This window comes from Paramisgurnus dabryanus, chromosome 7 (genome assembly GCF_030506205.2).
Source record: "Paramisgurnus dabryanus chromosome 7, PD_genome_1.1, whole genome shotgun sequence".
Lineage (NCBI taxonomy): Eukaryota > Metazoa > Chordata > Actinopteri > Cypriniformes > Cobitidae > Paramisgurnus > Paramisgurnus dabryanus.
In genome coordinates, this window is record NC_133343.1 from 25,851,030 (window position 1) to 25,864,222 (window position 13,193).

A 13,193-nucleotide genomic window follows, 5' to 3' on the forward strand; every position below is an offset into this window, starting at 1 on the left:
GACTCGCACACCAATTTTGTGAGCAGAACCCAGTCATGGTCATTTGTGACCCTGGACCACAAAACCAGTCATAAGTAGCACAGGTATATTTGTAGCAATAGCCAACAATACCATACAATGTATTGGTCAAAATGATAAATCTTTTAATGCAAAAATCATTAGGATATTAAATAGATTATGTTCCATGAAAATATTAAAATAAAAAAATATATATTTGTCATTAATGATATGTTTTGCTAGTAAGGACTTTATTTGGACAACTTTAAAGATGATTTTCTTGCACCATCAGATTCCAGATTTTCAAATAGTTGCATCTCGGCCAAATCCTAACAAACCATACATCAATGGAGGCTTATTATCCAGCTTTCAGATAATGGATAAATATTAATCTTAAAATAAAGTGACCCTTATGGCATGGGCCGGTTACCGGTTTCAAGGTGTACCGAGGTTTTAAACAGTCAAGGTTTCAAAACCACTAAAATGTTCTGTGATATTGTTTCCAAGGTATAAGCTATGTTAATACACAATTTATTAAGTCATGTAGTTGATTTGATGTTTACATATAATACACAATACGAGAATAATATATATTTTTTGAAAGCATATTATAATTTAAAGGCTTTTTTTTACCTGGCATTTGAAAATAACACATTTTAGTGTTGCAATGGCAATACCAAAACATTGTGAAACTTTGGTATTTTTGCTTACGGTTATCATACCGTCAGAATCTTATACCGGCCCATGGTCACTTTTTTGTGTTTTTGTCACTCATCTGGTAGCTAAAAATAAAATTGTGCTAGCAACAGTTCATAGATTCAAATCCCAAGGAATGCTTGGACTGATTGAATTCCTATTCTTTATCTCCACATGATGATAAAATCTTCTGCTAAACACATAAATCTAAATGTTATTAATTAAAATGACATCCTTTAAAAATGTTTGCAGGAAACTGCTATATAGATTCAGGATCTGTTACTAAATAAAAAATGTACATTTTACGGTTTATTTGTTCAATATAATTAGTAATTGATGAGTGTGTGAACACGTCCCATATGCTTTAAATATTTAGTCACACATCTTGTTTGAGGGTGTGTCTGTGTTCACGACATATTTCTTCAGTGCTTCATCATCATCCCAGTGACATAAAAGGATTTAAGGTGTGTATGATTATAAAATACTACTTCCACACATGCAGGTTGTGCATGTGCTGATCTTTCGGTGTGTTAACCACACAGGTATCGACGGTGCTAAAAATTCTTTAATTATGATTAATTTGTGTTTTCGATGTTTCAATGACACGTGCATCAGAGCTTACAAATCCATGTTGTGGAGGTTCACTATTTGCCACTCCAATATATATATATATATATATATATATGTTTTTTTTTATTAATTCATTTGAATTTTATTCATTCATTGTACTGCAGTTATTTGGTGTTTCTGAGGCATGTCTGTTTTTATCAGACACAGACAGTGTTAAATACTTTGTTAAAGAGGTGTTAAAGATTGTTCCCATTGTCTCCCCATTTGCACTTATCTAGCTATCTGTTATTTAATTGGCTAAAAGAATTATGCTGAAATAGCTCGTCTCGGCTTTATAGACGACTTCTGTTATTGTATTGTTTGACAGTACTTTATCTCAAATCAAACTTTATCTCTGATTTTACATTTCAGTGTGACAAGAATGTTTTATCACAAACTCCATAATTAAATAAGGACTTGATGTTAAATGCGTGACGTTGCTTTAGTTGAAAGCGTCTGCCAATGTGTATGTAAATGAAAAAGCACGTTATGCTTTTCTGCATGTATATTTACATCAAACGTGTATTTCACTTAGTTATGCCGTTAAAGTTGTCCAAAAAAGGTCAAGGATTTCTCATGTTGGCGGTAAGAGGTTCCTTGTTGTTAGCCATTTAAATATTGTGAAACAAGCAGGGTGTTTTCGTCAGGAGGTGAAGAGTGCCATGGCCAGAGATTAATGATTACAAGAAAGTAGTAGATTCTTGACATATTTGCCCTGGGAAGTGTATGGGGAACCGTTGAGCACCAATGGGTGGTGCATTACGATTCGGACAACAAAGACCAGGACACAGAAGATGTGGATTAATAAGTACCGAATGAAGGGCGTACGTAATGATACATCCACCAAATCCCCTCCCAAGACAAAACGAGAAGAATGCCATTCCGTGTATGTGTATTTCACAGACGACGAACCTGTTTGACTGGTTCATTTGGGAGAGGAAGTGAGTATCAGAGTAGGAGGTAGGCGGTGATAACCAAGAATTAACTGGTAAAGGAGAGCTAGAAAGAGTTTCAGGAAGATATTGACGTAGTATGCGAGACAGAACGGGGAAGAGAAGCAAGTACTCAAAGTTGTCTGACTCAAGGTGCGTAAGGGTGCTTGTGATGTCAGTAGAAAGGGGGAGAAGGGGCGGGGCTTGCACGCCTGATACTCTTGCAACACCTTTCGGTCTCTTCGACAGCACACAAGAGAGTATTGTTTAAGGAAGCCACTGTGGGAAACTTTAGAAAAGGATTGTATTGGAAATATACACACATCCTGGGATTTCACAGGCTTTTTTGAACTGGTAAGGTCCAGTTTATTTATTTAGAGTAGATTGTAATGTCATAATGTTAAAATATAACTGTCAGGAATGCGTTACCTTTTTATAGTCAAATCCGCTGTATGCTTTCTATGCTCCGATAGCACTGTTCCTGTAAAGGCGGTCGTGTTACTCACAGCTGCAATCATGCTGTACCTGGTGGGGAATGGTTTTTTAACATTCCTAGTAAATCCTCACCCCCGCACACTGATAGTAGCTGGATATTGTACTTTCCCTGCCGGAGTCGGAGGGCGTTGTGACTAAGTGCTTTGTAGCTCAGGGGAAAAGGGTTTTTTTTTTAAAGAAAAGTGCTCACGAATGGTCCCTCAGCAGCAGATGTTTTGCAGCGCTTGAACCACAAACCTGTTTTCAGTGCACTCCCTTTAGGGCAAATTTGATATTGAAGTGGCCGGCTTCAATGGTGGATTGCCCTGTTTTAAGGGGTGACAGTTTATTTCGCTTTATTACAGATCTATGGATGTTTTGGGTGGATTGTTTCTAGGGGGATGTAAATAATATAAATATTTCTATGCTGAAATATAAGGATGTAAATGTTTGGGTCCTCATTCACCCCTGTTTCAATAGTTATTTATATTCGGTATGAATGAAATAGCTGTTAAGTTTGTAGTTCTGTGACATTTAAAGGAAATTATATGCATTTCCTTTTAACTGTGTTCCTGTTTAAACCCATGTCCTATTTTTCCCTATAGCTCTTTCTGTGGAAACAGCTCGAGAACTTGTATTTCCGTGAGAAGAAGTTTGCGGTAGAGGTCAACAACCCTCAGAGGTAAGAAGATAAGATTAAATAAAATTAAACATCATATCTGAAGCTTAATATGCCTTTCCCTATGCCTTTAACCTATATGAGGTACTTGGGTCATAAATAGTTGTTTATCTTTGGGGTTTGTTAGAAATCAAGAATAATTTCTGCATCACTCACTGTATAATTGTATAATAAAGCTATTGATACAAATCTTCTTGATGTAGCTGTTGTGTTTCCATCTTTGTAGTCATTTATTCTGTATTGTAGTAGTAATACGGGCTGGGATTGCTCTGTAAACAAAGATGATATCATCTCAGTTCTTGTGTGTACCAACCTGCCATATTGTCAAGTACTTCCATATGTACCTTCAAACTAGTTTATATGGGTTTTGACTAGTGATCGACTGATATGGGGTTTTATTATTAAGAAAGCAATATGGACGATATAACGCAAATGTAATTACAGTAAATGAGAGACAATCGGAAAATTGGTCAAACTAAATAAACATTTGTTATGCAAAATATTTATAAATATAAAATTTTAAAGTACTTAAAACATAGTTAGTGTGGTTCTGACATCTCACGGGACTGTGCTGCACATCAGAGTCTATTTAAAGACAATCAACAACATAACCTCATGTTAAAAAGTGAATAATGATAGGTCTTTTCTGGATGTCTTTTCATTACAAAACAACACAACACATTTATGTAACAGAAAAATGTACTGGCTGATTGAAAAGATTTATCGGCTTATGCCGAAAAAAATTCAAAATATCTCAAGTTTTGACTTGAGGCAATATTATTGAATATGATTTAGTCAACATGACTATATTACATTATTTTAAAAGGACATACCACTTTTTTTTTTAAATATATTAATTTTCTAGCTCCCATAGAGTTACATATTTAATTTTTACCGTTTTGGAATCCATTCAGCTGATCTCCGGGTCTGGCGCTAGCACTTTTAGCATAGCTTAGCACAATCCATTGAATCTGATTAGACCATTAGCACCGCACTAAAAATAACCAAAGAGTTTCTATATTTTTCCTATTTAAAACTTGACTCTTCTGTAGTTACATCGTGTACTAAGACCAATGGAAAATTAATAGTTGCGATTTTCTAGGCAGATATGGCTAGGAACTATACTAAGTAACATATAGCCCTTCATTGATCTCAGATATGTTATTAGATATGTCCAGTATCTTTAATTACTATGCAATTTGACCTCTGCATATTTCATTTACAGAAGGACAACTTCTAAACGCACATTTGGTCAATCTGGTCAGGTCATCCACACTTGGTATGCCAGTCACTCTTTGATCAAAACCATCTGGGCGATGGCAATAAGCCAACACCAGTTCTACCTGGACCGCAAGCAGAGTAAAGTGAGTATGCTACAGTAAAAATATCAGTTACATGAGTAAATGAGATGTTATGCCTAAATGAGATTGTTTTACCTTTAGGCCAATATAACTACAGCAAAAAGTTTGGGTGACATTGCCATGGATCTCACGGAGACCGGAGGCCCAAGGAACAGTAAGCTGATCAGCATGGAAAGTAAAGACAAACTCATCATGGCCAGCACTGGAAGTTTGGTCTCCTCAAGTAAGACAATACACTTTTCTTGCTCCATGAACAGATTGATGCGCTCTGGTCATTTTTAAGAAAAACTCTTCATTTGTTTTCATTCAGATTCTGCAGACAATGAGGTGAATGAGGAACAGAAGAAAGAAAAGATTGCAGAATTGAACAACAAAAAGAAAAACCTGGAGGAGCTTCTAGCACTAAAGATGGATGAGCTAAAGAAAGTCTGCCTTCGAGAAGCGGTTAGTGGCTTTGTCACCATAAACTGTTTAAGATATACCCTAAGCTGGTGTTTGAAAATATTTTTGTTTTTCTTCAAATTTGATCAGGAGTTGACCGGTGTGTTACCTAAAGAGTACCCGGTGATGCCAGGAGAGAAGCCACCCAATGTTCGAAGACGCATGGGAACTGAATTCAAATTGGATGACCTCTTCCCCTATGATGCTGTAGGTTGTGCTCATCTCAAACTTTAGGATTGATTTTGTGGACATCTTTTGCTTATTTAAAGTTTGGCCTTGCAGGACCCAACCTTAAGAAACTTAGAGGGGCGCTTTGCTCTCCAGAAGAAGATTGTGGAGGCTGCACAAAAACTTGCCTATGAAAATGAGCTTTGTAAAACTGTAAAGAAAAAGCGGAGGAGAAACCTTCAGGATGCTACGAAAAAGCTCCAACTGATCGAAAACGAGATTAATGATTACAGAGTGAAGGTTGGCAAAAAGCCCACACAAAGAGCTTCAGTCATCATTGCCGGTGAGTTTTAATTATTAATTGCTAACATGAATTAAAAGTTAGATGTTTTTGCATTGACTAATATGGTTAAGCTGACATTAGCTTAACTTAGAACTCTCTTCTCCAGCTCCACTAGATTTAAACATTAGATTTTTACCGTTTTGAAATCCATTCAGCTGATTGCCGGGTCTGGCGCTGCCACTTTTAGCATAGCTTAGCATAATCCATTGAATCTGATTAGACCATTAGCATCGCACTCAAAAATAAACAAAGAGTTTTGATATTTTTCCTATTTAAAACTTGACTCTTCTGTAGTTACATCGTGTACTAAGACCGACAGAAAATTAAAAGTTGCGATTTTCTAGGCTGATATGACTAGGAACTATACTCTCATTCTGGTGTAATAATCAAGGGCTTTGCTGCTGTAACATGGCTGCAACAGGCGTAGTGATATTACGCACTGCCGGAATACGCGATGCTAATGGTCTAATCAGATTCAATGGATTATGCTAAGCTATGCTAAAAGTGGTTGAATGGATTCCAAAACAGTAAAAATCAAATTATTAACTCCTAGGGGAGTTAAAAAATGAGCATTTTTTCAAAAAAGTGGAGTGTCCCTTTAATTTGAACCGCTGTACTATCCTATTTTTGTTTTCGCTTGTTTATTTCTGATTACATTAATGTAAAGCTGCTTTGAAACAATTAAACGATTGTGAAAAGCGCTATATAAACAAAATTTTATGAAAGAGGCTGTGCTATATTGCCTAATCTTACAAGGATTCGTACATATTTTAAGAGTTGGCTAATGCGTTGTACAAAAATATATGATTATCATAAATATAAACCCCACCCCTAACCCCAAAATCACAGGAGCAAAGGCAAATCACAAAAATGTGGTCTAGTGACATAATACGAATTTACTACCTTGTAAAGTACGCACAAATTGCCATAAGATAGCGAATATAGACATGGCCGAAAGGAACTGTTCCTCACACTAAAGTAAAATCTCTTGTTTTTATAGATAATGTGAGCCTTGACACCCTGAATTTGGATGATGGTGAGTATTTAATGCATGTATTATGAGAACACTACTTAATGCTGCAGGCTGGATTAGGTTCATACCCTCTTAATCTTTATTTTTGTATAGATGAGCCATTGCACAGACTACGTTCCCGTTCAGTGCAGTATTCTCCACGTCCAAACTCTGCGAACTCCTTTCCTGCAGAATACCATTCGGATCACACAGATCCCATTAATGACGATATCCAGGAATATAGCAGGTAAGAGAGGCCCATCATCTACAGCTCTAAAGGATTAAACTTGAATACTTCTTGCCTTTCCCTGCCCCTGGTTGCTGTTTATGTTTGTGTCTGTTGAACTAGTAGAGACCTGCGAGTAAGAAACCAACTCCACATTCCTGCCTTCCCCTGCCTCTCCTTCTTCCTTCACAATCTGCTCTTATCAGCACAAACACTCACAGTGTTAAAAATAGTGCCCCAGGAATAAGCATGTCACTACTTGACTGCGTAAACTCCAGCGGTAATCGCAAAACAGGGCATATGCACGCAGGAAAGCAGGTCTGGAAAATTTCAAAGGGACAACTTTGCAATTATTAGAATGAACCACTTATAGCAAAGTTCAACAAAAGCAGACTGTTGGAATCTGTTTTCGTAAAATGAGATGTACAGTCGACGTTCACTAGTGTTATTTGATCACTTAAACCTCAAAACCATTAATTGTATTAGATTTAACCTGGCATTCCGAGAAAAGTCTTTTGTTTCCTCTGAGGCTTTGTATGCGATAAGAACTCCACCCTTACTAGGAGGAACTTTTTTTCTAAGTTATTGTTCTTATCTGTTGTAGATTAAATTATCCTGAAGAATCTTTGATATATACACACGGAGATACCCTATCAACACACAGCAGCCCCTACCGTCAACTTTTGCATCAACCTCATGACTCCCGGAGCATGCCTCCAACCCCGCAACTTCCCCGCAATGCATACAGCAGTATCCAGCTCAGGTACAGCATGCCTGACAACCCTTCTTGTTTGCATGACCTTTGGGTTTCCTTTGTGAAGTAATAAAAGAGTTGGGTTCCCACAGTCACAGAAAACTACAGGGATTCTTGGCTTTATGTTTGATTTCTATGTAAATGAGTAAATCGTGAACATTTCAATAGTTACTATATTTAATCCTGACTGTGAAATCCTGTTTATGAGATTTGGAGCATCAAAGTTTGATTTAATTAATTGATTTCAATCGTTGACATTGCCTTACTCGGTAAGAAAATCACAAATAATGACTTAAAGGGACATTCCACTTTTTTTTGAAAATATGCTAATTTTCCAGCTCCCCTAGAGTTACACATTTGATTTTTACCGTTTTGGAATCCATTCAGCTGATCTCCAGGTCGGGCGCTAGCACTTTTAGCATAGCTTAGCACAATCCATAGAATCTGATTAGACCATTAGCATCGTGCAAAAAAATAACCAGAGAGTTTCGATATTTTTCCTATTTAAAACTTGACTCTTCTTTTAGTTACATCGTGTACCAAGACCGACGGAAAATTAAAAGTTGCGATTTCTAGGCTGATATGGCTAGGAACTAAACTCTCATTCTGGCGTAATAATCCAGGACTTTGTTTGTGTAACAATTGGCTGCAGCAGGCGTAGTGATAATACGCAGTGCCCAAAATAGTCCCCTGCTATTGAAAGTAACCAAGGGGACTATTTTCAGGCAGTGCGTAATATCACTACGCCATGTTACAACAGCAAAGTCCTTAATTATTATGCCAGTTTGAGAGTCCTAGCCATATCTGCATAGAAAATCGCAACTTTTAAATTTCTGTCAGTCTTGGTACACGGTGTAAGTACAGAAAAGTCAAGTTTTAAATAGGAAAAATATCGAAACTCTTTGGTTATTTTTTTGCGCGATGCTAATGGTCTAATCAGATTCAATGGATTGTGCTAAGCTATGCTAAAAGTGCTAGCGCCAGACCCGGAGATCAGCTGAATGGATTCCAAAACGGTGAGGTTCAAATTCTAGGGGAGCTGGAAAATGAGCATATTTTCAAAAAAAAGTGGAGTGTCCCTTTAAGATGGGATTATCTGTGACATTTCTGAAACCAAGTGTAGTAGTATAAATGTCTAAACTTGTAAATTAATACCTGGCATACATTGATCTAGCAATCTTAATTAAATGATTTAATCATGCATGTTTATAGCATTATAATCTACTTTGTACTAACACCACTATGTGTATATATAAAGCTCTTGTTACTCTTGTAGTTTATGATATTTACATTTTGCTTTTTGCTATTCCCGTTATGCAGCACTCATTTTCGGCAGCGAAGCGGCAGTCTGGAATCTCAGTCGCAGTTCATTACAGAAAGCGAACCGCCCGTCCCCGCCTTCACGATCTCACCTCCCCGTCGTAGCAACAGCACCGAGATCCTCGACGATGGATCTTCTTACACCAGTCAGTCCAGCGCAGAGTACACTGGGTCCGGCTACCATTCCCGTGCTAAGAATCGCCACAAACGAAGGCAAGGCAACATTTACGCCAACACGGGAAGCATGCCCAATCTAGCCCAAAATGACTCGAGGTATTATACCTCCCAGCCTCAGCAACAACCAACCACCACGGCCTATTACGTTACCGGATACCCACGATACCTCGAACCGGAAATGTACCCGAGTGCACCGTATGTGTATGAAACTGAGATGGAGGGACAATATAACATCAACGCTTCCTACCACAGACATGACCCCTATGGAAACTACGTTCAGGATGAGATGGACGGTATGCCCCAGAACCTTTATGCCACATTAAGGCCATCAAGGGTCCGTCCACCATCTAGGAATGAGAACTTGGCCAAAAGCATGCAAAAGCTGGAAGTGGTGGAACACTTGAGGGGTTGGTACCAACGACAGCACAGACAACAAGGCTATGATACATACAGACCTCCTTCTCAGCAAAACCTCGGTTATAGGACCATGTCACCAAGTTACGTACGCAGCGACAGTTCAGCTTCCTACTCGTCAGGTGAGAAGGATGTATGAAATTACATCCTCATATTTTTAACATCCTCATGTCAGAAATTACTTGTACTTTGCTTAAGAGTATGAATGTAAAATATGTCAAGCATGATTGTTTAAAGGGGACATTTCACAAGACTCTTCAAAGATACATGTTTGGTGTCTCCTGAGTACATATGTAAAGTTTTAGCTCAAAATACCATATAGATAATTTATTATAGCATGGTAAAATTGCTACTTTGTATGTGTGAGTAAAAATGTGCCGTGTTTGGGTGTGTCCTTTTAAATGCAAATGAGTTGATCTCTGCACTAAATGGCAATGCCGTGGTTGGATAGTGCAGATTAAGGGGTGGAAATATCCCCTTCTGACATCACAACAGGAGCCAAATTTCAATGAGCTATTTTTTCACATGCTTCTAGAGAATGGTTTACTAAAACTAAGTTACTAGGTTGATCTTTTTCACATTTTCAAGATTGATAGAAGCACCGGGGACCCAATTATAGCACTTAAAGATGGAAAAAGATGGTCAGATTTTCATGATATGTCCCCTTTAACCATAATTTATAGTGTAATGGCCTTACTCAGTCAATATTTAAGATATCAAACTGTAAATAACACACATTTTCACAGGCAGGATCACACATCGCAGAAATGTTTTTTCTTTTAAAATGAAAGCTATTTCAGGGGCCTTTGCTAAGGTCTGGTCTGGTTGCTTGACAAGTGGTATGCAAAACAATCACGCAACTATTTTCCTCATGTTGCCATCCCAGAGCTATACAACAATGCAGTCATATCGCAATACGCATCACAGACAAACAAAATATTGCAGTGTTATTTCCCCCCAATGTGGTGGAGTCCATATATATATATATATATATATATATATATATTCCTAATACACTATGTATTGCTTTATTCTCTGCAGTATAATTACATTTTTTGCAGAATTGGGCATGAATTTGGGTCTGGGTCTGAATTTAACTGATTCCCCGCCAGCCGTTTTTTAAAAAGTTGTGCGCCAACATTTTTTTGTAATTTTCACAAAGTTTTACAAAATGCCTCCCAGGAAAATTTTCTTCTAAAATTATATAAACATACAAATATAAACAAACAAAGTGGGGGGAAAAATAAACGTTTCATCCTATCAATATATTTTTTCCCTGCTTATAAACTTTTAAATATGTTGTTTAGCAAAAAGCAGAAATAATTGCATTTCTGTGAAGGAATTTTTTTAGAGATCAGATTCAGAATGATTATCAAAACATACACAGAGTTTAAAATTTATAAATAAAGTTTTTGCTTCAGTTTTTTTATAAATTGGGTAAGTGTACCGCCATCTAGTGAATAATTGCAGTATTGCAAATTAACATGAAAATTCATCAGGAACACATTTGTTTATGCAAATGTTTTCTCTTAATTGACAAGATAAATCGTCAATGGCAGGGAAAGAGTTAAAAGAGTCACCTACCCACATACTTTGGAGTAAATTGATAGAAATGGTCTTATTTTACAGAAAACTCCTCAACTTGTATATTTTTTATTTGATGATGAAGTTTTGGACCCACTGGCGGTAATATGCTGAACAGTAGTGTTTTCCACATGAGGCTTTATACTAATTGATCTTCATTTCATTGGCAGTGAGTTCAGGAAACTGGCACGGTCGTCCGGTCATGGGAATGCCTCATGAGTATGAAATGCCTCTTGCACACCACCAGCCTTACGGCTACGGCACCGTCCATCACGGTCACTCCTTACACAGCAGGTACAACTTTTTCATAAACCATTACTCGTTACCTGAACTGTCTTATTAAGAGTTAATCATCACAATACCATGCCAAGAGTCGACTCATTTCTGGGCGATCTAAAGGCAAAAATATCTCTCACGCTAGGCAGGAACACCTAGAAACTGCACAAAAACTTAACACATGCATATTAAGGGCTCGGCAACCACTTCTAGTATTCAAGTATGGTATTTAGTATGTATATTAAATTTAGCTGCAATGTTAACAACCTGCCTGACGTTTTGCACCTTCACTTAAGCTTTTTTCTCCCTATGACCGTTCTTTCCTTCACAGACGCGACTCCAGCGTTCACCCTAATCGTGCTTGGCATTACTCTGCCAGCTCTCAATACTATCCTCATTACACCCAAGCTTGCTATTCTTCCCTTCCTCCTCCTCCTACCTCCTCTCGCTATAAGATGAAGCAACTGGGCTTGTCGCCGCCTCAAACCAGTGAAAGGGTTAATAAAGCTTCATTTGCTATGTGTAGCCCCTAATAGTAAGTAGCATTTGGGGCTGATGTGTATGTTGTTTAGTCGGCGTCTGAAGATTGTGTGTCGTAAAAGTTTGGCTTCCGACTGCATGGCTTTCTTCGTCAACATGCTTGTGTTTCTTCCAAATAAACATTTAAAGCATTAGTTCACCCATGATGTCGTTTACTCTGCCTTCATGTTGTTGCAATGCTCTTCTGGGAAAACTGAGAACTGAGATGTGCAAAAAAGCTCAGTGAGAGAACAAGAAAATCATTTGATTTAACATAATAGCAAAAAATTCATCCACCATAGCCCTCAAATCTCATTCAATTTTAATAAGACATGTCAAGATGATGCATAATGCCGTATCTGTGATGAAAGGCACAAGCATTAACATGACAAATCCAGTGCATGGGAAACGTCTTGACACAGCATGTTTGAATTGAATGCAAGCACAAATAAGATTTAAGGGCAATGACGGATGAAGAAATTCAGTGGTTTAATTATCCAAAAAGTTAAGATAATAATCAGTTTTTCATTCTGTGTTCCCCGAAGAAATGAATTCATACATTTTTTAAATAACATGAGGGTGAGTAAACGACCACAGTTGTATTTTCTGGTGAACTCTCCCCCATCCACAAACATCCAGTAGTCAACTCTGTCTGGTTGTGTGTGACGAACACACACAAGCACTCATCATCCATTTTATCTGACTGCTTCCTCCCAAACCAGCCCTGACCCCCATCTGCTGCCTCTGCCTCCTGACCCTCTTATGGACAGATACCCACCCGAGTTCGGGTTGATGACTCCGGGCAGGAGAAGCCCATTGCCGTTGTCTTTAGATGTGCCTGGTGCTGTCGGCAGCGATTATGAGCAGGAATACTTTTATAGTCATTTCTAAAGGCACAGACAACACATAATAAAGTGGTGAGATATGCAAGGACCCACATTGACTAATGCCAAATCACTCGGGGTTGCAAAAGTCTGCACTATCGCTGCACCGATCTCCGTACTCACTGGTGGTGGTGGTGGTGTGGTTGCGTCTCTTTACAAACGGTGAAGGAAAGCATGCGTGTGCAAGTTATGACTAGCTTTTGTGTGTTTTTGTATGGTCTGCTTCAGGTGTGCCACTGTGATGTTTTGTCTCACAACAAACACATTTACTCAATCATCATCTAATCGACTGCTGCTGCGTCACACAATGAAACGGAGCTCGCTTCT

The 13,193-nt window shown here is 38.1% G+C and overlaps 1 protein-coding gene across 4 annotated transcripts in view; it reads left to right on the plus strand.

The window, feature by feature from the left end:
* frmd4ba (FERM domain containing 4Ba) overlaps positions 1-13,193 on the plus strand; it is a 53,480-nt gene that overhangs the window by 38,476 nt on the left and 1,811 nt on the right. For 2 of the 4 annotated variants that reach the window (XM_065279812.2, XM_065279810.2), the window contains exons 12-23: positions 3,314-3,390; positions 4,613-4,751; positions 4,830-4,971; positions 5,059-5,192; positions 5,280-5,396; positions 5,472-5,700; positions 6,701-6,736; positions 6,827-6,959; positions 7,543-7,701; positions 9,013-9,725; positions 11,358-11,481; positions 12,705-12,899. In XM_065279812.2, the coding sequence (XP_065135884.2) occupies positions 3,314-3,390; positions 4,613-4,751; positions 4,830-4,971; positions 5,059-5,192; positions 5,280-5,396; positions 5,472-5,700; positions 6,701-6,736; positions 6,827-6,959; positions 7,543-7,701; positions 9,013-9,725; positions 11,358-11,481; positions 12,705-12,873 (2,172 nt within the window). In that variant the 3' untranslated portion in view covers positions 12,874-12,899. The other 2 variants (XM_073815191.1, XM_065279811.2) reach the window with 2 other exon arrangements.